This window comes from Spermophilus citellus (assembly GCF_964194105.1).
Source record: "Spermophilus citellus genome assembly, chromosome: 10".
NCBI lineage: Eukaryota > Metazoa > Chordata > Mammalia > Rodentia > Sciuridae > Spermophilus > Spermophilus citellus.
In genome coordinates this window covers 60615229-60641971 of record NC_138197.1, presented here as the reverse complement: position 1 = coordinate 60641971, position 26743 = coordinate 60615229, and the positions used below count along the sequence as shown (strand labels likewise).

The window sequence follows — 26743 nt, the reverse complement described above, 5'->3', positions numbered from 1 at the left end:
AATTAGGATTATTTGCTTCAAACTCCATCTTTTTTTTTTTTTTTTTTTTTTTGCTGTCGGCCTTTAATTCACAATTAGTGGTGGTAAACATGATGCTTAATGGCAAATGAATTAGGATTATTATTAAAAACAATTAATAATAACACTGTTATTATTCACAGAAAAGAAATAGGTGTAAAGAAACAAACTTGGGCACTTAATTTCATCAAAATTCATCTTATAAGCAGACGGCTGTTTCATCTTAGCTCCTTTGTTAGTCACCTTTGCATGACTGTGACAGAATACCCAGGATAATCAACTTATAAAGAGGAAAGTTTCATTCTGGCTTAGGTTTCAGTTGATGGTTAATTCACTTGTTGCTGGTTGGAGCTGTGGCAGAATATCATGGCAGGGAGCATTTGGCAAAGGAATTTGTTTACCTTGTGGAAGTTCAGAAACTGAGAGAGAAGGGGCTTGGGTCCTAATTCACCTTGAGGGCGTGTCCCCAGTGACCATACTCCCACTAAGTTCCACTTTTTTTTTTTTTTTTTTTTTTGGTACCAGGGATTGAACTCAGGGGTACTGGACCATTGAGCCACATCTCTTATTTTGTAATTTATTTAGAAACATGTTCTCACTGAGTTGCTTAGTGCTTCATTTTTGCTGAGGCTGGCTTTGAAGTTGCGATCCTCCTGCCTCAGCGTCCTTAGTCCTTGGGATTACAGGCATGCACCACTAGGCCCTGCAAGTTCTACCTCTTGAAGTTTCCCGTGCCTCCCAGTAGCACCACAGACTTGACAACAAGCTTTTAACAGATGGACCTTACAGGACACTTATCCAAAACATAGGAGTCCCAATTAATATCATTGTTTTATGTTTTGTGATACTAGGGATAGAACCCAGGGTTACTCCATCACTGAGCTACATCCTTATCACTTTGAAAGAAACTTTTCAAAAATTTTGAGACAGGATCTCACTCAAGCTTATTTATTAAGCTTATTAGTTCAAGTTAATTTGGAATCCTGCCTTAGCCTCCTGAATCACTGGGATCACAGACACCCAGTCATATAGTGTATTTGCATGATGTGTTGGTCTAGAATGTGTATATTATGACTTTTACTCATTATTTTCATCGTAATTTGTAAGAGAAATATTATATTTTTTTCATTTTTCAATTTTCAGTACTGCATAAAAATACTATAATGGTGTATACATATATAATAATTTTAATTTACCATTGGAGGTTATTGTGGTCAACCCAAACACAAAAGCATGTGGTGAGTTCATACTCAGATTTTACAATAAATGTAAATTTCTTATTGCAGGTACATGTTGGGACTTGCAGCAATTCCAGCAGTTATACAGTTCTTTGGTTTTCTCTTTTTGCCTGAAAGTCCTCGATGGCTTATTCAGAAAGGACAGACTCAGAAGGCTCGTAGAATTTTATCTCAGATGCGTGGTAACCAGACCATTGATGAGGAATATGATAGTATCAGAAACAGCATTGAAGAAGAGGAAAAGGAGGTTGGTTCAGGTATGTGGATTTCATACGTAGTGAAATTTAATATTATATGGTGGTTTTATTTTTAAATTATATTCCTTTAGTATTGTTTAATATAGCTAAGTTATATAATGATTTTATAGGTATAACCAAGCCAAAGTAAATATATTTTCATTTAAAAAATATTATAATAATTTTGAAGAAACAGATTGCTACTGTCCTCACATAATCACTATTTTATTTCTCTTCTTTTTTAATATTTTCATATTTTTCTAAATTAGATATACTTGATGTAGTTGTGATTTTGTATGTTTGTATCTTCTGAATGTGTATGTATATGTCACTCAGATGTGTAAATACATGCATTCATTATTGACCTTTCATATTAATTTTAAAAAATCATAGTGTAAAGTATTTTCAGAATAAGTAACCTCAGTTAAAACATTAAATGCCTTGTTAACATGTATCACATGAATTTCCATACCAAATTTTTTTCATACCATTTTTTAATTAAGAATATGAGCACCTTCGTGTATGAGCTTTGAAATAATTGTGTTTGTTTTATCTAAATGTTTAATTAGGTATCTGATCCAAAATTTTACCAAGTCAAAAAACCCAAAATAGGCTCTAGTTAACTTATGTTGATGTATTTACTTCCAGAGAATATATTATATAGAGACATATAAAAAATATTCTCAGGCAGGATCTATAATCTTGACAGTCTGATTTGGGTAAGCAATTTGTGGATGTAAACAATGTGTAAAAATAGGCATTTCAAATGCATTTTTTTAAACAAGAGTAACGAACCTGCCTGGTTCATATTTCCCAAGTTTTTATTTCTTTTATTTTGCTTTTTGCTATACTCAGGATAGACTCATGGTTTCATGCATCCTAGGCATTTGTTCTACCACTGAGCTGTATCCTCAGCTCTTTTTGAGACGGGGTCTTGTTAAGTTTCCCAGACTGTCCTGGAACTTGGAATCCTCCTGCCTCAGCTTCCCCATAGCTGGGATTACAGACCTGTACAATTGCCAAATTGGTATTTGAAAAATCTTGACCTTCCTTTTGTCTTTACAGAATTGGTAGTTCAAATGGTAAGTCTAGTTTATAGTTGTGTTGTTTTATATATCTGAGAAAGTGCTAAACACACACTTTTATTAATACATGCATGCCACAAATAGGTATTAGAAAGTCTGTTTCCTCACTTGCTCCTATTTTTGATGGAACTGAATATCATTATTTTCCTGAATCAATAGAATGCACACCATGGAAACAGGTCACCCACATGGGACTTGATATAACTTTGTGTATATGCAGCATAGTAGACTGGTGCTATTACCTTCTTGCCCAGACTAAAGACCTAACTAATTGTGAGGCTCATTTTTATATACTGTAAGCACTTAATTTGTGTCTGGCAATGTTAGCATTTCTAGAGTAATACATCAGTGTAAAGATAACTTTTTTTTAATAAAATAATTTGCTGAGTTCAACATTGGGTTAATTTTTTGAAAATTAAATTTAAATTATGTTGAATTTAAAAATATCTATTTAAAGGACAAATAACTTCTTCCATGCTCCTATCTGAATAGTTTCTGTTGTTATCAGTACAGTTGAATATATGCTAATATTGTGTGAGTGGAAAAAAAAAGTTCAGATGATTAGGATAATCATATTAAATTATTTTTGGATTTTTGTTATATAATAAGTAAGACAATTTAATTTAAAAAGAGGCAAGGATACCACTGATTTTTAGTACAAAGCATTAAATGTATAATTTCATTTTGAGCTTAAAAATATGTCTGGTCTACTGGTCTAGCCAAGTGGTTGTTGACAGTACACACTAGTTGTAACAGAAATTAATTAATAAACTAATTAATTAATCATCAGCATTGTAATATTCAGGAGCAAGACTCTGTGTCCCTGCAATTCATAAACGGAGACCATCACAGAGACAGATTAACAAACCAGCTAGGTCTTGGTCCTCCCTCCATTTGCATGTGGAACCAACCTAGATGCCCTTCAATAGATGAATGGATAAAGAAAATGTGGCATCTATACACAATGGAATATTATGCAGCACTAAGAAATGACAAAATCATAGAATTTGCAGGGAAATGGATGGCATTAGAGCAGATTATGCTAAGTGAAGCTAGCCAAGCCCTAAAAAACAAATGCCAAATGTCTGCTTTGATATAAAGAGAACAACTAAGAACAGAACAGGAAGGAAGAGCATGTGGAAAAGACTACAGTAAACAAAGACGAATGGGGGGAGAGAAACGGAGAGAGAAGGGAAAGCATATGGAAATGGTAGGAGACCTTCAAGGATACATAAAATTACAAGAGGCTATGAGGGGCAAGGGGGAGGGAAAAAAAAGGGAGAGAATTGAACAACAGCAGGGGAGATAGAGAGGGAAGATGGGAGGGGAGGGGAGGGGAGGGGGGATAGTAGGGGTTAGGAAAGGTAGCAGAATACAACAGAAACTAATATGGCATTATGTAAAAATGTGAATATGTAACAGATGTGATTCTGCAATCTATATTTGGGGTGAAAATGGGAGTTCAAAACACAATTTGAGTATAATGTATGAAAGATGATATATCATGAGCTATGTAATGCTTTAAATAATCAATAAAAAATTAAAAAAAAAAAAAAAAAGACTAGTAGGGTTGGAGGACAAACACACAGGAAGAAACAGCTAACTGCAAAGTAGTAAAAATGTCCTGGCCTAGAGAAGATGAGTCAACCCTTTTGTAGGAAGATTAGAGAATGGCCTGTTATGTCTGTTTATCCTGAGGAAGTGAATTTTGAGCCACACCTCCAAGTTTAGGAGCTGTGATCAGTGTTGTATAACTGTCTGGAGAAAAGAGCCTTTACCTTGATAATCACAAATTAACCGGGTAATCCAGGAGGTTAGAAAGACATAAGGCATCTGTTTTTTTTTTTTTTTTTTTTTTTTTTTTTTTTTTTTAAGGAGGAGAAATGTTCTATCTGACAAGGCAGCTTAGTTCCTTGTTACCTGTGAGCTTCTTAATGAATAGGTTTGATTCCTGATCAGGGAACCATGACTTGTCTATTTCCCAGTGGGTTTGTTACGGTTTTGGTATTTGCTTATGTGATTCTTTTGTTTTCACACTTTTTTTTTTTGGTGGTGGTTTGAATTTGAGGAAAGGAGACATAGCTACTGAAGTATGGCTTCACTCCGTTAATCCCTGTTTTGGATGTGTGAGATGTCCGTGCACGTAGCACTTATTCCTCTGTGCAAGAAGCCATCCTTTCTGTCCTGAGTACCACAGTTGCTCTGGTTGTGTAAGCGGCCAAGGTGGGGCTTCCAGGCCAAGCTGTGCAGCAGGATTGGATCCATGGCGTGGAATTCCACCTCCTCTGTGTCAGGTCCTCAGTAAGGCACCCAGGGTCTTGGTGGTTTCTCTGGAAATGCTAACATTGCCAGACACAGATTGGTCTTGGCCCTCCTCAGTTTGCAAAACAACAACAAAAAAGGCATTTTATGGGAATGGAAACAAACATTTGGTTTTCACATGTGCTCAACACTGTTTATACCTCCTGTAGGAATAATAAAGGAAGACTAGAGGAAACAACAGCTTGCTTTGGAAAGCTCCCTGGAGTGGGAAAAGAGGGGAGTGGAGAGACTGGTTCTGGCTCCACCTGAGACTTATAGTGCTAGAAGAATCTGGGAGAGGCACTGAGTCTCAGCTTCTTTTGGGGTTTCTGAGAAAGACAGCTAGATTATAAGAGTTCCAAGTTCTCTTGTTGTTGTTTTTTGTTTTTATTTTTCCTTTAGCGTTTTAAAATGAGTGATAAATGTCTCCTCTTTATTTCAAATGTGGTTATTGAGTGGCACTCAGTAGAGGTGGGAAATGGCCATAAATAAGTCGGATGAGATTCTGTTCTATCATTTTGGGACACATGTTAAGCAAAATAGTAAATAATTACCAGATAACTAAAAAATATGTAATTGTTTAAAGGAAATAAACAGTGTGCTTACACACTCAGAGAGGAACTGAAGAAGGGCTGTTTTTGATGGGGTGGTTAGGACAGGCCTCCAAAGGGGTGGATTTGAAGTGTGGGACAGAAGCAGCAGTATAGAGAACTGGAGGGAAGAGTGTTCTGGGCATGGGGAGCAGTAGTGTAAAATTATATGTGTGATTAAGTGTATCAGATTAGTTTTCTGAGTCTGTTTCCTTGGTAGCTATAAAGTGTACCAGATTTTTGGGACATTTTGATAAGGTCTAACTATACATCTTTATTTATCAAAGGTTGGTAAGCCTAAATGCTAAATTAGTAGAGAGACCTTTATTACCTTTAGAGTCAAAAGCAAATTTAAATACAAAATATTATGAATATCATTCCCATTGTACAGCCTTCATATTTTGTTTTCCTAGTGTATTTCAATGGCATAGATGTGTAATAGAGTCGTGACTTGTATATAAGAGATAGAAACCTGAGAGAGACCTAGATAATTGATTAAGGCAATGATTGGCAGACCTTTCCACTTAGCTTCAAAGACTGGGGGGAGAGAGAGGTGCATAACACCACACAGCAAGAAGGCAGCTGCGGTAAGCTCAAATTTTGCTTGATTTTTTTATGCTTTATCTTAGAAATTAACAAAGGTTTGAATTCTGTTCTGTAGAACAAGAATAGAAATGCTAAAAATGCATTTCCTAAAAATCTCAATATTTCCTAAATATGTTTAATCAAAGATATTTTCCTAAATATGCTTATTCAATAATTATTTCCTAAATATATATATCTCTGTTTCACAGTCAACTCGTTCAGTCCCAAGTTTTAATTCCATGAATAATTCAATGAAATTGGCACAGGTACATTAAAATAGGTTGGAAATCATAAGCTAGAGCTTACATGTTTTTTATGTATATTTTCATAGACACACATATGGATACATAAGTTTTTCAAATACTTATTATTCATTAATGTTCTCAAAAGAATAGAACTCTGAAGACACTTATTTCAAAAGTTACCAAAAGTGATATATTTCTTGCTCAATTTAAGTTTTCATAGGTGTCCCACATTTTGGATAATGGGACTTAATGGGGTTATGAATTCTTCTCTTGGGTAAATCCATTCAGCAAGGTATTAAAAGTAGGGTGTGCCCATATCATGAGAGATGAGTGAGTATGTTTTAAGGATAAGAAAGGTCAAAGAGTATTTGTCAGGAGCTTTAAGTTGAAACAGTTGATAATTGTTTCCCAGTTAACAGAATAAAATCAATCATCAAAAGGAAATCTTCCAAAGGCATTTTAGGGAGGAATTTAGAGAGTTGTGTGTTTGTATGCTTTGTACCATCTTGCTTAATAGTGCTTAGTTGACTTCTTCAATTTCATGTCCTGCATCAGAGATTAAGAAGTGTATTTCTGGAATGAGAGATAAGTAACACCAAGGTGGCTGCTCCCATGCTGTGGTAGCATCAGTTCCTGAGTCCTGTGCAGTGACCCCTCAGGCAGCGCTTAGAGAAGTTCCTCAATGAGGCACCATCTCTATTACCCCATTCTCCACTCTGGGCCATGGTAGTAAAGCAGTATCCTGTAAGGGAAAATGTGACCAGGAAAGCTTTTTCTCTGCATGTACAAATGGTGATATGCGCAACCCCTCAACCCCAGGGCAAGAGAAGGAATGACTAGGAAGAAAGGGGTTGTCTGGATAGCTTCAGTGCAATAGCAGATGGAAGGAGGGAACAAGTCAAGACAGACTTCCACTGCATTCCTGGTGGCAGGAGAGAATGGCCTTTTGCAAACCTGTCTGTTTCAGGTTCCTTGGGTTCAACCCAAGGAACTTAAAATGTTTATGAGCTTTTTATCTCATGTAGGGGAGGGTGTGTGTGTGTGTGTGTAAATACATACACACACACACACACACACATATATATATATATATATATATATTTGATATTATGTAGATCACAGATATTAAAAAAATAGAGGTACTGAATAGAATAAAAGCCAGAGAATTGACTTTGCTCTTTAGTCACTAAAATTGTGTGGTTGTGTGTGTGTTTGTACGTATTTAAAATTAATTTGCAGTGCTGCATATTGGACCCAGGGCCTCAGGCATGCTAGGCCAGTGCTCTACTGTTGAGCTATACTTGTAGCCCTAAAATTTTAGTATTTAGGCATGAGAAGTAGAACACAGAGGTACTCTCTGTTTCAGGTTATAATTAGATCCAGGTTTACCTATTGCTTAGTCTCCTTGCAGGGCATTCCGATTGCCCATCTGTTGTATAATTTATGCAAAAAAGCATTCAAGCCAACAAGATCTGAATTGTTTAATTTTGTCTGCTAATGAACTCTGTAACCTGGTTGAACGTTGGCTCTGTTTTTTTTTTTTTTAAGTGTTTTCTTTTGTTGTTGTTGTTAATGGACCTTTATTTATACGTGGTGCTGAGAATCGAACCTAGGGCCTCACACATGTTAGGCAAGCGCTCTACCATTGAGCCCCAGCCCCAGCCCTGTGTTTTGCTTTTGATGGGGAGTTTAATCTCTAGTCTGGAAAGGAAGAGCCAGGGAGGGAGGGGAATTTATTCAAGTTATTCAAGTTCCTCCCCTGAGTTCATTTTAAAACATGATTTGATTCACCTCCAGGCCTTGGGACGTCAGGCTTACTGTGTAAGTGAAAGGGATGGCTGCATCTCTCCTTTTGTTTCCCTCTAGTAATTTTGCAATTAGGTCACCAAATCTTCTCTCCTCATAAGTCATTTTCTGTTCTGGCGAATTGATACAGTATGTGGCCATTTCAGGAAATCATGTTCTTCAGAGAGGCCACAGAGGGTAAATATGTATCATATTTTGATGGAAGTTCTTCTGTAGTTTCTTTAAATACCAGATTCCAAAATAATGACACTGTAGTTGAACACTTATTGAAGTTGACTTCTAATGCCTTTAAAGGAAAGTAATCCTTTCCCTCAGTATTTTAAGTTGGTTGCTTGTATTTTCTTCATGTGATAGTAGAGTGTCATCTAACCCAAACCAATGCATGTCTGTCATTTCCTGGGTCAACTTGAAGAAGATATTGACAAATTGTTTCTTAGCAAGATGATTCATAATTTAGTGAATTTTGGCAAAGAAAACATTTCTCTTGTTACTATTCTAGAGGTTGTTGGAAAATCCTAAAAAGTTTCAGAGTGACGCTGTTATACATATCTAACAGATATTAAAACAGTTTTTAATTCTCTATCCTTTTATCAACAGTGATAAGCTGAAGGACAATGTACAATTCTATTCAGGTTGTAGTAAATCTTATTTTCTTAGCCATGATTCCTTATTTTAAAACTATTTCATTCAATATGGCTTTAAATAAAGGTTGCCATTGAGTTTCTAAACCCCAGAGGGCTTTTTAAAATCTTAAGCAGAATTGGAGCAGTTCTGGGATTTTACATTAAAATGTCATTGACTCTCTTGTTATGGGGGATGAAGAACAGCAGAGAGATTTTCCACTCGGCATTCTCAGGAGAGAAGGAAACATTTTTCAAATTACTTGTAGGCTTTTAAGCCATTCTTCTTGATTTCTATTGAAAGTCCAGATTGTCTTAATAAGTAGATAGATAATACTTCAAGCCTCTGTATTTCTGTTTTCTTGCTGAGTTGTACTTAAATCCATATCTCATTAAAAAAAAAAAAACTTTGTGTCAAAGATTTCTTTGTCTCCAACTCTTCATGAGGTTCATACTGTTTTTTTTTTTTTTAAGATGCTCTGTATTTAATACAGTCAAATTGGAGAGAAAATATCCAAAAGGTAGGCATTTCACAATAGAAAATATGATTCCTGGATTGCTACTTCAGGTGGTTCATTGCCCACTTAACATTAAAGCCATCATTTAGTATAGGTAGTAGTCTGCTTTGTAAATAAAACCATGGTCTGGAGTCTTTTCCCCCTCTAGAAAAGAAAAATTGCTGTGCCCTTTAAAGGTTAACTAGTCTTTGAAGAAGGTTAAAGGAATATCCTGAAGATAACTAATTTTTTTTCTTCAGTTGAGACATTTAGTGGTAACAAGACAATTTCATTGATGGGCTCTAAAATAAGAATGTTAGCAGCCATGTCATGTACTATCTGAAAAAAACTTGCCTGTTCTCAAATGTTTCTCAAAAATCAAATGAATCACTCATATTCTCCCCTCCCCTCACATTTTAAATTGGATTTGTGTTTGGGAGACAGAGTGGTTCAATGCCATTAATTCTCCCTGTTACCACTCTCCATCCTGTCTACCCACCAGGCTGTGTTTTCCATCAGTGTCTTACTGAGAACCTGACCTAGATGCACATTTCAATTAGCTTGCTTGTTAGCACCTATGTTCCTTGCAGTGTTGTAGCCATCAATAAGGAGGTGTGTACTCACCAGGGTAAGGAGAAAACTACTGGGTCTTGGAAGCTAGAACTATAATCGGTTGTTGGGTTGGTGCCTCTCAGTTTCAGTTTAGCTTTTTTTCTCTGAAATTTTCAAAGTACTTCCTTGAAAATGGTTCCCACTGGACTTCTTGTAGAATTCAATTCACTTTCAAAATTACTTTTTTAAGAGAATTGAACCCAATAATGGTTCTCCCCTAAGAGGACCTCAGAGATTTTTTTTTTATTATTCATAATGGAATAATGACTAATACGAGCAATTACTATTTACTGAATACCTATTTCTGTAAATGTTATAATACACATCTTCTAATTTCTAAAAATAAAACTATAAAATCTAGATGTTGTGCACCATATTCTACTGAGAAAGCAGAGGTCTAAGAAGGACAGAGAGCTGGAAAGGGGAAGGGTGGGTTCTGAGCCCCACTCACTGCCTCTGGAGGAGGCTTTCCTCCTCCTCCTCCTCCTCCTCCTCCTCCTCCTCCTCCTCCTCCTCCTCCTCCTCCTCCTCCTCCTCCTCCTCCTCCTCCTCCCCTGCCTCTCCTGCCTCTCCTGCCTCTCCTGCCTCTCCTGCCTCTCCTGCCTCTCTTGCCAGATTGTACTGTGTAGTTTGGATAGAAATACTAGAGGGGAAAGAAAGAAAGAAGGCAGAGAGACTTGGAGTCCTGTCTAAAAGGAACGAATGCAGACAACTATAGAAAACAAAACAGTTGCCTTCAAAGTGAGTTGACAAAACAGTTCAGTCCAGTTTCTTGTATCTTGCGGGTGTATTTCCCATGAGTTTCTTGTGTCATTGTATGGGTTAGGTCTCTGGCACTCATCCTCTCGGCCTTGGTGCCAGTGCCTTCCACTGACATCCTTTCTTCTGTGCTCTTCCCTCTCCATCTAATTTCCCCATGGCCTCCTGAGTTTCTGTCCCACTACACAGACAGGATAATGTCCCCTCCTTTTCAGAAACACACGCCTTGACTTCTTGTACGTCTTTTACAATCTGGTTTTGAGTTTCCAGGTTTATTTCCCTGTGGCTGAGATTCCATCACCAAACAAAGACAGAAAGGAACAAGCACCCTGCACTGCCTGAGGCAGCCTGACTCGTGAAGGGGAGGAAGGAACAGGGGTTGAGTCTGAGAGGTGGGATGCGTAAAGTCAGGCGTACCACCAGATAGTTCAAAGTTCCCAAGCTTCGATATTTAGTCTAGTGAACTATGCAAAGAAAATGTGATTATTGTCATTATTGTAATTCACACCAAGAGTTACATTAAATTTGAGAAATAATAGCATATTAGTAGTTTCCTCTGCTAAGATGGACTTTTGAGCCTATTTTCCATTAGCAAATTTAACACAATTCATGGTGCAGTTTACTTTTACAATTTTTTTTTAAAGGCTGAAATAATGCTTAAGTGTTTTTTCTTCTTTCTCCAGCAGATGCTATCATTATTTTCATTGTGATGCCCAAGAGTAGAAAATCTACAGATTGGGAAAAATCATGTTTCATCTGAAAAAAAAACCCAATTAATGAGAAGAAAGTAGTAGTGATGTTTTAATTATACTTTTAATACAATAGGTTTGGAGCTGTTTTCTTTATTGGCATAATAAGGTATTATTTTTGATACTTTATTCTAGGGCTCAGCAAACTTTTTTCTTCTGTGACTTCTTTAATGGCCACCATGCAGATACGTGGCTCTGTGGCCTTATGGTCTCTGTTACAGCTACTCATCTCTGCTAGTGTAGCATAAAAGTAGACATAGACAGCATATAAAAGGATGAGCGTGGCTCCTTCCAATAAAACATAAAGTTTATTTTGTACCTGTTGTAAAAACAAATTGACAGAATTGGCCTTATGGGCTATAGTTTGCTGGTCCTTCTTTTGATCAGTCATTTAATATGTCTATCAGTTTCCACAGTTTTTATTTTTAGTTTTTACTTTTAGCCTCTTTTGGCGATGCTCCTGACCTCTTTTTTAAAAATATGTGCATTGAGACCTCTTGAGTATGAAGTTTAATTTGGGTATACCTCCTTTGTGGAGGTGTGTGTCTGTGTGTAAGTGTGCACTGGGTGTGGCCACAGAAGAACCTGTAAGGTAGTGTTGCAGGGAAGCCTCTGGGTAATTGAAGCAGTTGGTGTTTGAGACTGCTCCTCAGGGGGCACTGCTTTCTTAAAGACTGGGACATGGTCATTTTTGCATTCTAGCAGGTCTACCCCACATCCAGTGTGTGTCACACTTGATGCTGTGGGGCACCAAGAGGGGAAAGGGTCTGAGGCAAGAGCTGGGTCTCATCATCTGATGTTGTGGCAGGCTGACCTGACAAAACATCTTGATCCCCTTGTTCATGCATAAACAGAAACCTTAGCTCCCTCTCCTGGGATCATAGTGAAAGCAAGATGTTGCACTTTTTGAAGGACACAATGCACTGAACAAACAATGAGAATTTTCTTCATCCTGTTGGAAGGAGGTTCATTAATGAGGAACCTCTCAAAGAACAGGGAAAAACAGGGGAGATTTATAGAGCCTGTAAACAGTGAAGTCATTAGGAAAGGTGGAAGTGAGTCCTGTCTGGGTATGTGAGAGGGCAGGATGCCTTTCTTCTCTCTAGTCCCAGAGCACTTTCATGGTATATCTCTGTGGCAGTTAGCATTAGATGTTCATGCCCACTGCCTCCACAGTGACTTAGCCTTACATACCTTTGTACAACTACCATAAAGTACTTCCACTACTCTGTATCAATAATATACTTTATAAATGTTTCTCTGACTTTCTACACCTATGGATGGGAGTGTCAATTTTTGATCCCCTGAGGTTTGGGGAAAGACATAAGATTGCTTCCTCTTGAAGCCCATGTTGCTGTGGCAGTTCACGGAAATTACTTATTAGATGAACAGGGACAGAGGAGTAAGTTTACAAGCTCATTGTGGAATTTTACTGAAACTGGTGTTTATTTATTTATTTATTTAATAAACTGAGATTGAATCCAGGGGCACTTAACCACTTACCCACATCCCCAGCCCCCCCCCCCCCCCCGCCTTTTTGTGTGTCTTATTTAGAGGCAGGGTCTCACTAAGTTGCTTAGGGCCTCACTAAGTTTCTGAGGCTGACTTTGAACTCTTGATTCCCCCCTCCTTCAGCTTCCCAACATGCTGGGATTACAGGTAAGTGCCACCATACCCTGCTAAAACTTGCACTTATTATAGGTATTAGGAGTTATTAATATTTTCTTTTAAATTGTTGATATGTTGGGCCCAATTAAAAAACTTAATTTTTGATGTTGAATATTTATAAATACACTGGAACTTCAAAAATAAACATTATATAGTCCCATGTGATGCATTATTTGTTAGAATTCATTTTAAAGCTATATTAATGTTTAAATTTTGGAAATACCACTTAAAAGTTAATGACTTAGGCTTTCATTTATAATTTTGGACATACATTGTATGTCAGATTAAAGCCTTAATAGAAGAAATACACAATTCTAAATATGATGAAAACTTGTCCTCTGTATTTCCACTAGCTTGGACCACAGTTAGCACTCTTAACCCAAAAGGTCATTTTGACTATGGAATTGTAGTTAGAATCTTAGAAGTGGAATTTGGTGTTTGTTTTGTCCTGCTAGTTCCTTTAGCTGGCTTATATTGAGATGAACCCACTTTAGGAAGTAATTGGAAACTTAAAATCCTCTGAAATGTTCTGTGGAGAATATTTTGTTGTAATTTTGATTTTTGGAATAGCTTATCAGGATTTCTGTTCCCTTCACTAGAATCACTGATGCACATTTGGCATCTTTCTTTCAAGAATTCTGTAGATTTTTTCTGTCTTAGGCTTGCTGGTCCTGCTGAACATTCATGCAACTTTCTTGAGTAGTAGTGGTTTTTTTTGAACAGTATATTTTAGAATTGCATAAATTCTGAAACTCCTTATGGAATAGAATTAGGTGCTTATTCATACAGGGGACACTTCAGGGTAATATTATTAGAAGTCTTTTTGTTCTTAAAGAGCAAAGTTTGAAAAACAATTAGATACTTTTGTAGCTTTATCCATTAGCATTTTGTTTGGTAATTAATAAAACAGAATGATGATTCTTTTACCATTTACCATGTTCCATGCACTCTGCCTAGCATTTTATGTGATGTTTTATCTTTTAATTCTGCAATAACCCTATTTGAAATAATTGTTATCATTTTACTATTTTATAAGATAAGAAAAAAATTAGGCACAGAAAACCTCAAATAAATTGCATCATTTTCCTGGCTAATAAATAGCCAGATTGAAAATCCAAACACCTTTGACTTCATATCATTACCATATATTTTGATAGATTTTCATATTTTTTGCACAATAATGAAGTAGTGGTAAATTTTGCACAAATTTGATGAATATTCTAAAACTACCAAATTGTATACTTTTAAATAGCGAAACATATAGTATGTGAATTATATTTAATAAAAAGAAAATGATCTCCTTCAGCTAAATGGTTGCACTTAGGGATTAAGGGAAAGTAGTTATATGCAGTGTTATATTTACCCAGTTATTCTATTCAGGACAGATTTCTTAGCTTTTAAAATAGTCTAGATTAATTTGCTTTTATTAGGTATATAAAATTGTGAGTAGAATAAGGGTTATTCCTCGTTATATGGACTCAGCTTTTCATTATTGAAGCAGAAATATTAACACATACACTATTTGTGAAATAGAACCATGTTGATTTATCTTTGATTTTTATATACACTCTAGAGGCATCATTAAGGTTTTTACCTATATTTATGAAGCAATTTATTTTATTCAATTCACTCAAAAGGAATTTTTCTAAAGAGATGAGACTTCAGAGTTGTGAATTAACAGGTTGAGTTTAACCATTTAATGCGGAATTGAGGATTTTTTTCACATAAAAAATATTTCCTTTTTTTCACATAAAAATATTTACTTTTCTTAATTGACTCAATAATGGTATATATTAATGATGTTCAGTGAGATGATTAGACACATACACATTTTGAAATGATCAGATCAGGGTAATTAGCATATCCATCAACATTTGTCAACATTTGTCATTTCTTTGTGTTAGAAACATTTAAAATCCACTCTTTTAACTAATGTAAAATAAATAGCCAATTGTTATTAACTATAGAAACCAACTATATGATAGTCATCAAGAACTTAATCGTCTTATATACTATTTTTGTTCCTGGTAATCAACCCTTCTCTTTTCTCCTTTCCCATTTCCTTTTCCAGAGTCTGCTAACCACTTTTCTACTTCTGTGGGATTAACTTTTTTTAAGTTCCACTTGTGATTGAGATGATGCAGTACTTCTTTTTCTGCACCTGGCTTATTTTACTTAATATAATTACATCCAGACTCATTCATGTTGCAGCATATCACAGGATTTCATTCTGTTTTATAGCTATATAATATTCCATTATGCATATATATCACATTTTCTTTAGCTTATTCCTTTACAAAAAGACACTTAATTGATAATTCTGGAGATTGTGAATAGTACTGCAAGTAAACATGAGTGAAGGTGTCTTTTTGACATACAGATTTTCTTTCTTTGGAAAAATTACCAGTAGCAGGTTCATATGGTAGTTTTATCTTTATGTATTTTAGAAAGCTTCACACTGTTTTCCATAATGGCTGCCCTCAATTATATTTCCACCAACAGTGTATGAGAGTTCACGTTTCCCCATACCTTTGCCAGCCTTTGTTATTTTATTTTTTTAAATATTTTTTGATGATAGCCATTTTACTGTGAGAGGATATCACATTGTGGTTTTGGTTTGAATTTTAATTATGATTAGTGATATTGAGCATGTTTTTATGGGCTTGTTTGGCCAATTGTATATTTTCTATTGAGAAAGAGCTATTCAAATTATTCCATTTTTTTAATTGGATTTTTTTTGGTGCTTAAATTGAGTTGCTTAAATATTCTTTATCCCTTGTCAGAACTATAATTTTCAAATATTTTCTCCCATTCTATAGTTTGTCTCCTCATCTGTTTTTCCTTTACTGTACAGAAGAAGCTTTTACGGTTGATGCAGTCCTGTTTGTCAATTTTTTGCTTTCATTACCTTTGCTTTTGGGATCCTATCCCCCACCCCCACCCCCAAAAAAAACCCCTTTATTCATACAAATGTCCTGAGATATTTCCCCTGTGTTTTCTTCCAGTAATTTCATACTTTTAGGTCTCACATTGAAGTCTTAGATACATTTTCATTTGATTTCTTTGTACAAACTGAGTTATAGGGATCCAGTTTTCTTCTGCATATGAATATCCAGTTTTCCCAGCATTATTTATTGAAGAGCTTATCCTCTGTCTAATGTGTTTTTTGAACCATTGTCCAAAATCAGTTGGCTGTTAAGCTTTAGATATTAGGTGTCCCCCAAAAGCTCATGTGTGAAACAATGCAAGAAAGTTTACAGATGAAATGATTGGGTTAGGAGAGTTTTAACTTAATTATTATTATTAGTATTATTCTCCTGATAAGAGATTAACTATAGACAGGTGGGGTAGGCCTGAAGGAGGTGGTTCATTGAGGCTGTGAATTTGAGGTTTGATTTTGGGGTATGTAGTTCCTTTTTGGTGCCATGTCCCCAATTCCTTTCTTTTGCCATGCACATCTGCCATGATATTTTGCCTCATCTTAGGCAAAAGGGGACCAAGACCTCTGAAACTGTGAGCTACAAGATAAACTTTTCCTCCTCTAATTGTTTTCAGGTCTTTGGTCAAAATAGCTGACTAAAACTGCTGTAGATTTGTGGATTTGTTTCTGGTTCTGCTTTTCATTTTATGGGTCTCTGTCTCTCTTTGTGCCAGTAGTGACTGTGTTACTATGGCTCTGCAGCATGTTTTGAAGTTGAGTAGTACAATGCCTTGAGCATGTTGTTCCTCAAGCTCAGTATTACATTGCTTTGGCTATTCAGGGTCTTCTGTGTTCCATAGAAATTTTAGGAATTTGTTTTTTATGTCTGTGAAGAATGCTATTGGAATTTTAATTGGCATTGCATTGAATCCATAGATTGCTTTGGAAAGTATGTACATCTTAACAGTATTAATTATTGCAATCCATGAACATGGAATGTCTTTCCATTTTTTGGTATCTTCATTCATCAGTGTTTTATAGTTTTCATTGTTGATTGTTCATCTCCTTGGTTAAGTTTGTTCCTGGATTTTTTTGGGGGGATGGGATCAGTTTTTGTGGCTATTGTAAATAGCATTGCTTTCTTCTTTATTGGTATATAGAAAAACAAACAACTGCACTAAATTTATTAGTTCTAACAGTTTTTTGGTGGTGTCTTTAGATTTTTTCTAAATATAAAGTCATGTTGTTTGCAAACGGGAGCCAAAAAAACCTCTTAGAATGAGAATTATGTTGAAGAAAGTTTCCTCTTTTGTGGGGACCAGTGAAGATTATTATTCTAGTATTTTTATGTGCTTTTTATAGTAGTACTAGTAATACTAGAAAAAGTACTATTCTACTGTTTTATTTATGTTTAGATAAAAAGTTTATAGATGTTATTATATTAAAAAGCTATAGTTAATAAATTTTTTGATTACATGAAATATTGCCCTGTTAAAGAGTGTCTTAGAATTTCACTACTTGTTTTTACCAGAAGCAATATAGACAATTTGTCTACAACGTGTGCATTTATTTTAGTCTTGGAGAATTTATCTATTACTTAATTCAGTTTTCTTAGAAAATCATTCTTCCCCAAACAATCATTTGCATGAAATTTTTGTTTACCTTAATGATCTCTGAGATAAAAACCAGGCGGATCTAATATAGTATTATAATATTGATCTTATTTTGTGTATGAAAGTGATGATTTAGGAATATCATAAACTAGGATGTGTAACACATGATTTTAAATGGGATCTTCTTATGGATTTCTTAAGTGAATTTTATCTCCATTTGGAGTTTTGGTGTACTAGTTTTCTGCAAGTTTGTGTCTTCCACTTTTATAATAGGGATCAGTAGTTTCCCTATTTAAGCAAATTAGTGCTTGCTAGAGATCGCCACAGATGTTAAAGTTTTGTATTTTGCACTTAATCAGTGTAATTGGCATAACAGACACACATCAGTTCTTTGGTGAGTTGTACTTATCTCTGGGTTAGTCATACATATTTATCCATTATTGACAGGCGTTCATTGAGGTTTAGCCCTTGCATGTTATTGTATTAAATGAAGTGTGGTATAAAAAGTTATTTTAAAATAGGCTCCTGTCTCCAGGAGTTTTTATAATCTACTAGATAAGGTCAGATACTTTAACAAGAAAGTAGGAAGTTGATGTAAGATAATGTTTTGAGTATAAATACTTTCTAGATAGATATGAATGTTAATATCTTTATCAGCTATATTTTCTCCTTTTGAAATTGTTTTTTTTTTCCCTCCAGTATAAGCCTTACCAGTTGCTTTCTGTGTAAAATAAGCTACTTTACTTTCTTCATAATATTAAATTTCTTCAGCTGTGAAATCAGGTGCTGAAGACCTTCACACAGTGTGGGGAGTAGGTAGGATAGTCTGTACAGGGCCTGCCTACGGCTTAGCAGAAGACTTCATCCAAAGTGATATTCCTCATCCGTTGTTTTGTGCATTGATTAACTGAGCCCCAAAGGAAAGTCTGAATGAACTTATTTTCATCATATGAAATCTATAAATTCTTGAGTGGCTTTCCATTCTTGGTTTAAGATGGTGAGTTTTTACATGACATAGTGGATCAGCTTTACAGACAGGCAGATAGATTTAAGTGTGTTGAAGGCCTGACTGAGATGCTGTGTGACTTTACATGAGATATACTTAACATCTAGAAACAGACACTGGCATTTTAATCCCAGCTGTCCACTTGTAGGCAGTTTGTTTGACCTCCCTTGTGCTTTAGTCTCCTCTTATAACATAGAGATTTTTATAATATTTGTCTCAAAGAATTACTTTGAAGATTGAATGATTTAATGGGGGAAGTGCCTTTCCCATCACGAGCTCTGTGAAAATATGCATTGTTGAGTGCCTACAGCTTCATAGATATTAGGAAGAGGTGGTAAACAAGATTCCCTACTCTTAAAGAGCATAATCCATCCCTTTTCCACAGCTGTGTAAATTTGAGACCTCTGTCTTGGTGGAATAAAGTTCATTTTTACTTGTTTTTTTTTTCCACAATTTACTAAAACTACTTGATGATTTGGCAAATGGTTTTTTAGAAGCTGTCCTCAGTATACATGTTTTGATTACACAGATCAATTTTTTTGTACATAACTGCTTATTTCCTTATCTCCTTGATCTGGAGTGTCACAGAAATATCTTTAAAAAGGATTTTTCTTTTCTGGTTTTTATTAGTGTATTATAATATACATATAATAATGTAATTTGTTGTTGCAAAATATTTGTATGTGCACACAATATGACAATATAGTTTGGTCATTTTCGTTTCCCACTCCTTCCCCTTTACCTCCCTTGCCCACTCCCTGTGATCCCCTGCCTCTGTTCTACTGGTCTCTAAAGGGAATTTTTCTCAGCAACACATTTGAACTTAAAAACTTCAAAGCACAGAGTTAGAAGTGACATTTTCTGTCAAACATTCTCTAGCACAGACCTGTGACAGCAGCCAGAGGTATTCTCTCTCTCTGACAGGTGAAGTGTGACTTCCTGTGGCACTTTCCATTCCAGAGGGGATGATAAAGTGGGAGTCCAAACACTTGCTGGGCAGTTGGTGATTTGTTCTTTTGAATATCACTGAACCAGAGAAATAATCAGCTACTTGTATTTGGGAAGTCACTGGATTAGACGTATTTACCATTTCCCTGCTCCTTTCCTTTCAGAAGAATGTTGGAAAAGCAGAGCAGTGAAAGGTAGAAACGGGTGCATCTGGGTGACCTTAGCAGTTAGCACCAAACCAATGATACTTAGAAGCTAGATTTTGAGTTTGTTGTGGACACACACACACACACACACACGCACACACAGAGACAGAATAGAAAAATAGAAATATTACATCTTTAAGCAACACATATTCTGACATTTTTATAATAAATGGTATATCTCCCTTGATCATTCTGGGAACAATGCTAATTTTTACACCTGGAGTTAAAGCAGTCGTCAATGGGCAAGAATAATATAGGGAATTAATTCATTGCCAAAGATAATTATTCAGAAAAGTGTATCTGTTTCCAAATGGCAAAAGAACATCATTAATATCATCTCCAGCATTCAAAGACAAGAGACAGATGCTACTAATAAAATATAATAAACTCCTCATGGTTGTTTCCAATAAACAAGTTATTTCATGCTTCTATAATTTGAACTGTCAGTCTAATTTAGTAAGCTTCCATGGAAAAAAACTGATTTTTTAAAACTTGAGAAGTCTATATATTATTATATACAACCTTTCATACGAAGTATTGGAAATTTTACTGAAAAACTGATGAAAAATTAGAAACCTGAAATACTAAAATCTCTTGATTTAATGAAGTGATTCTCAGGTTAGTGGGAAGGGGGCCAGGAATCCCAGTTTATGAAGACGGTTAGTTGGCTAGTCACTAGCTGGCCTGACAGGGCTGGCTTTCTGGACATGTTGTCCCTGGAGGGCTCTGCCCTGGTTTAAAGGTCTGCTCTCATGGTTTGAAATTACTAATTTTGGAGTGTTAGCATATGAATTCACTTAATATAAATTTTATATGACATGTGAGCCTTCAGAAATGAAGACCCAGGATAAGAAGTGTCAAAACTATGTCTTTTTATGGAGAGTCATGCAAAAGTGTGATTGGAGGGCAAAAGGGTGTGAGCTTCTGGTAATAAGGTGGAGGCAAATTAGCAAGACCGGTTGGCTCAGATTCTTCTTGACCTGTCTGTGTGACATTCCTTTCTTCCTAGTATAAGACATTGTCACATGAAAGCCTTCAGCATAGGAGGGGTGTGGTAGAGGTACAAGTGGCCTTCTTAGGTTTTATGGCCTGCTTCAGGAAAAACCCTGGGAGGAAGTCAGAGAACTTCTTGCTCTTTCCTTACATTGCCATTGTGTCATATTTTGGAGTAACATGTCCTGAACCCCATCAATAAAGGATTCTGGTTTATAATTTAGCAGTGTACACTAATGTTGCATCATCCCAGTGATAGACTATTAATACATGAAGCAATCTAAAAAATAGCATTAGTTGTTATAGCAATCAAGGTGTAGTAAAATAGTGCCATATATATATATATATATATATATATATATATTTTACGACTAGAGCACATTTTCACTCTTTTTTTCCTTTTCTTTTAAATTTTTAAATTTGTTTTACTTATACATGACAGTAGAATGCATTTGTGCACTTTGATATATTATACATAGATTGGATATAATTTATCATTTTTCTGAGTGTACATGTTTCAGAATCATATTGGTCATGTAGTCACATATATACATACAGTAATAATGTCTGTTTCATTCTACTATCTTTCCTATCCTCACATCCCCTTTCCTCCCCTCCCCTCACTTCCCTCTACCTAATCTAAGGTAACACTATTCTTCCCTAATTATCCCACCCAACCACCTTATTGTAAATTAGCATCCGCATATTAGAGAAAACATTCAGCCCTTGGTTTTTGTGGCATTGGCTTATTTCACTTAGAATGATATTCTCCAACTCCATTCATTTACTGGCAAATGCCATAATTTTACTCATCTTTAAAGCTGAGTAATATTTCATTGAGTATATATACCACATTTTCTTTATCTATTCATCTATTGAGGGACACCTAGGTTGGTTCCATAGTCTAGCTATTGTGAATTGAGCTGCTATAAACATTGATGTGATTGTGCCCCTATAGTATGCTGATTTTAAGTTCTTTGGGTATAAACCAAGGAATGAGATAACTGGGTCAAATGGTGGTTCCATTCCCAATTTTTTGAGGAATACTGCTTTCCAGAGTGGCTGTACCAATTTGCAGTTCCACCAGCAAAGTATGAGTGTACCTTTTTACCACATCCTCACCAACACTTATTGTTGCCTGTATTCTTGATGATTGCCATTCTGACAGGAGTGAAATGAAAGTTTAGAGTAGTTTTGATTTGCATTTCTCTAATTGCTAGAGATGTTGAACTCTTTTTCATATATTTGTTGATCAACTGTATTTCTTCTGTGAAGTATCTGTTCAGTTTCTTAGCCCATTTATTGATTGTGTTATTTGTTTTTTTGGTCTTAATTTTCTGAGTTCTTTATATATCCTAGAGATTAGTGCTTTATTGGAAGTACATATGGTAAAGATTTTTTCTCAATCTGTAAGCTCTCTCTTCACTTTATTAATTGTTTTCTTTGATGAAAAGAAGCTTTTTAAAAAGCATTATACAGAGTTAATGCAATAAAATCCCAATGACATTCTTTATAGAAAAAGAAAAGGCAGTCATGAAATTCATTTGGAAAAATAAGAGACCCAGAATAGCTAAAGCAATCCTTAGCAAGAAAAGTGAAGCAGGAAGCATCACAATCCCAGACTCTAAACTATACTACAAAGCTAAAGTAACAAAAACGTTATGGTATTGGCACCAAAATAGATTTGTAGATAAATGGTATGGAATTGAAGACACAGAGACAAATCCTCATAAATATGGTTATGTCATACTAGACAAAGGTGCCAAAAATATTCACTGGAGAGATGATAGACTATTCAACAAATGGTGCCGGCAATACTGGAAATCCATATGTAGCAAAATGAAATTAAACCTCTATCTCTCACCCTGCACAAAATCAACTCAAAGTGGATCAAAGACTTAGGCACTAGAATAGAGACCCTGCACCTAACAGAAGAAAAAATAGGCCCAAATCTTCACCAGGTCAGCCTAGGATCTGACTTCCTTAATAAGACCCCTAAAGCGCAAGAAGTAAAATCAAGAATCAATAAATGGGATGGATTCAAATTAAAAAGCATCTTCTCAGCAAAGGAAACATTATCACTCTTATTGAAAGATGCTTTGATATTATCCCAAGCTCCATGACTATAATTTACTTGGATTTTACTCATTTTCTAAATTTTTGTGTCTGATGTGTGTTCTATTGTGTATTGTTCTGTGTATGTGTGTCGGTTTTGGAGATGTTTTCTTTTTTTTTTTTTTGGTGTGAAATTATTTTCCACTTTTTTTGTGTGATTATAGGAAACAGTATGATGTACATTGGTATATTACCTCTCTGAATACTTTTTGTTAAGAAGAGGATGCAAATGTTTCCTTGGGCACATGGTGCACACTACCAAATTAATTTCTAGAAACAATACTTTACACTTGCTAAACTGAATATGAGTGCCTAATTTGTTTCTCGATTTTCTGTATACAAATAACATTATTCTTGCATTGTTTACTGATTATTCCTTTTTTTTTTCTCTGATCTTTGTAGGTCTGTTTCCTATAGCATCTTTACAGAAACACCACAATCTAATTTCTGCAAAGTTTTAGAATAGTCTTGCTATTTTAGGAGGGCAAGTTGTCCCAGCTTTTTCTTTATGAATGTTTTGAATATTATTCATTTTTTGTGGAGATGGTTTTAAAAATAACACATAAATAAGTTTTGCTACTTCAGTTATTAATTTTATCAAATCTGTTCAATGTGCGCTCTTACAATACTCATGATATCCTATTTTTTGTAGATAAGTTTATGTTAAGTTATATTACGCAGATTTCAATGTAAGAAAACTACTGGCAACGATTTCGTATTAATGAGTATTGTTATAGTAGAATCTTAATCCCAAACTCATACTTACAGAGGAACTACAGAGAAAGAATTCATTGGTCATCAGAAATGGCTACTTTGTCCAAGAGGCTTGGTTCTTTGGTTAGAAGGGAAGTAGGTGGTAAAAGTGAGTATAGGTGTGAAAAGTTTTCCCTGGTGGCAATTTTCTTGGTGAGTGAGGGTAAGCAGCCAATGCTTTTGAGCACAATGCGTTGTATTTCTGTTTCTAGTTTGCCCTGTGATAGGACTATCAGAATAAACTTAGTATTAAAATTCATGCATGAAAAACAGTGTTATTCCATGACTAAAATTTTAGGACTCTCTGTCTTGATTTCCTTTCTATCCTATTTTCCTATGTTGTGTTAATATGTGACTCAAGTCTTTTCCTCCCTCCCTCCTTCTTTCCCTCCCTCTTTCTTTTCTTCTTTCCTTCCTTTCTTCCTTCTGTTTTTGGTGCTGGAATTGAACTTGGGGCCTCACACATACTAAGCAGGTGCACTACATTTGTGTAACAGCCCCATCCTTAAACTGTGATTTTTGTTTTTAATTATGAGCTTTCTTGGTAATGCAGGGCTGGAGATATAGTAAAATAGACAATTTTCATTTTAAAAACTTACTTGTTTTTTTCCTCCACATTTGAAATGTAGGAATTAGCTTTTTTATGGTAAAATGAGCTTTTGATTGCTTGTTAAGTTTTGTGGTTTGACGTGACTGTTCATTAACTTATTTATTTGGTCTTTGCTGATGAAGGGTGTATTGTGAATATAGCAGCTGAAACATCTTGGTGGAAATTAAACATTCAGTTATCTGAATGCTTCACCTATGTTATGCTAGGCATCATGGTGGATACTGGACATTGTTCTTAGTTTGTTTCCAGGTGATTATAAATGGTACCAAACTCAGTCACTGTCGATCAACACTGCTTTGTATTTAACTGTATTTCTAATTTTGAACAAATAGTCTGCATTTTCATTTTGCCCGTAGACTTACAAATTATGTGGACAGTTCTGGCTGTTTATAGTTTACTTATCTCAATTTCAGAGAATGCAATAAAGATCCTGATAGATCCAGAAATGTATAACCGAGGTCTCAATAACGGGAAGCATCCGATAAAGTTTACTAAAAGCTGAAAGCTCTTGGTTAGCCCTAACTCAGTGGTTTTCAACCAGGAGAGATTTTGCCCCCTAGTGGACATTAAGCAATCTCTAGAGACATTTTTGATTTTCATAGGTCAGGAAATGTATTGTTGAAATCTTAGTGTTTAATCATAGAGATGCACAGAACAATCCCCACAACAAATATCTTTTTTGCCCTCAGAATGTCAACACTGGAAATGTTGATAAGCCCTGCCTAACTTATTACTACAAACTGAACTTCATAATTCAAAAACTGAAATTGAAAATGCTTCCGAATCCACAACTTTTTGTGGCACATTATGCCACAAGGGGAAAATTCCACACCTGACCTCATGTGGTGAGTCACAGTCAAGATGAAGGTGCACTAAAATTATTGTATCATATTCTCTTAAGACTAGGTGTATAAAGTAAGTATGAAAGATAAACGAATTTCCTATATATATTGGGTTCCCTCTCCAGGATATTCCCCTGCCCCTGACACACACACACACACACACACATCCCCATATGTGTGTGTGTGTGTGTGTGTGTGTGTGTGTGTGTGTATAAATTTCTCCAAAATTAAAAAAAAAAAAACTCCAAATGCTTGTGGTCTAAAACATTTCAAATAAGGGATAATGAGCCTGTTTTTGTGTATCTTATACTTGGTTCTGGTCCAGGGGGATTACTCAAATGTTTGTTGAGCCAGTGGGTGTATCCTGGATCTGAGGTGGTTGTATTCCTTTCCATATGCAGAGTGAAGAACAAACCTGGTGAGTAATAAATACAATTTAACCCTTGGTGCTGTCCTAAAGCACTCCTCATCTCACACTCACCCAGTTAACTGGTGGGCCCCAGACTCTTAAAACCTCGAAAACAGGTCACACTCACAGCTGGCTGATGACTCTGTAGGATGCTCTTGCACTTGTGCTGTAGCCTGTTGTTTACCAAGTCATTTGGGTTTGTTCCCAAATCTGTTTATGCCATTGGGCTGGGTGGCTGAAATTATCAGTGTAGTCAATTTATAGCCGAAATTTAGAGAAAGAAAAATATAGAAAATGGAGAGATGTCAGTGGAAACCTAAGTTGAATGCTTTGAAAAGATTCAATAAAGGTGTCACCAAAAAAATTGCTCTCAAATTAACTGTGGTGATGACTTAAGGTTATGTGAGAAAATCATTAAGATAAGATGGGTTTTGTGTTGAGTTTGCTTAATCGTCTTGTCTTAACTGTTCTTCATGGAGATGGTAGATTGCACGTCACATCAGTGGTTTTTGCAAGGAAGATGTTTCAGTCAGTTGATCCAGGCTCAGAGGAAAGGCCTTGTGCTACAACAAAGCATTGTAAAAGGAATGATGTTTATGTTTCAGGATGGTACACATTGCTTGATTTAAGAATTTAATTTGAACTGGCTTCCTAAAAGTCAGTGTACCAGACATAGGACTTCTACTACATTTATTTTCTGATGAAAGAAAAAATGTTAGCAAATATTCTAATTTCCTCATTTCTAGAGACAAATACCTCTTATTCAGTGATGTTTCTGAATGATACTCCTTTCTTTATACCACCTTAAATTTTAAGATATTCTTTTAGCTTTTTATTCCATAAGCACTATCATAGAGAGCTCTCTTGTCACATTTAGTACTGAAATGTTCAAGACCGCTTTACCTCTTTTTCAGTTCATGTATTTACTTCCTTGTGTTTTCCACGAAGTATAGTCAAATCAGTTTCAAAATTTTGTTAGTGTAAGAGGAAAGAGACATGGTCTGATTTTCAGAATGGCTTCTCCTTAGTGTTATCTTGGTTTAGGACTCATGTCTTCGAATTAGACTTGAAAGCTCTGGACCTCTTAATCTTAAGCCTGATAAAAGAAAAAAAAAAAAAAGGACAGTTGTTTTTTCAGTTATTTTATTTAATCCCCTTGAAAGTTTTCCATATACCTTTAGGTAGTCACATTCACAAATATACTTTTTGTAAATTCAGCATCAGTCTTAGGAATACTAGGAGACACAGGACTCCATAGAAGCACATCTGCAATCATCAGTCAGTAACCGATTCTTGCTCCATTCAGTAGGCCAGGACTT

General features: G+C 35.6%; 1 protein-coding gene across 1 annotated transcript in view; it reads left to right on the top strand.

Annotated features, from left to right (window-relative positions):
• SLC2A13 (solute carrier family 2 member 13) overlaps positions 1-26743 on the top strand; it is a 354614-nt gene that overhangs the window by 74298 nt on the left and 253573 nt on the right. The window contains exon 3 of the mRNA XM_081309061.1: positions 1305-1513. Coding sequence (XP_081165187.1) covers positions 1305-1513 — 209 coding nt within the window. The remainder of the gene's footprint in view (positions 1-1304; positions 1514-26743) is intronic.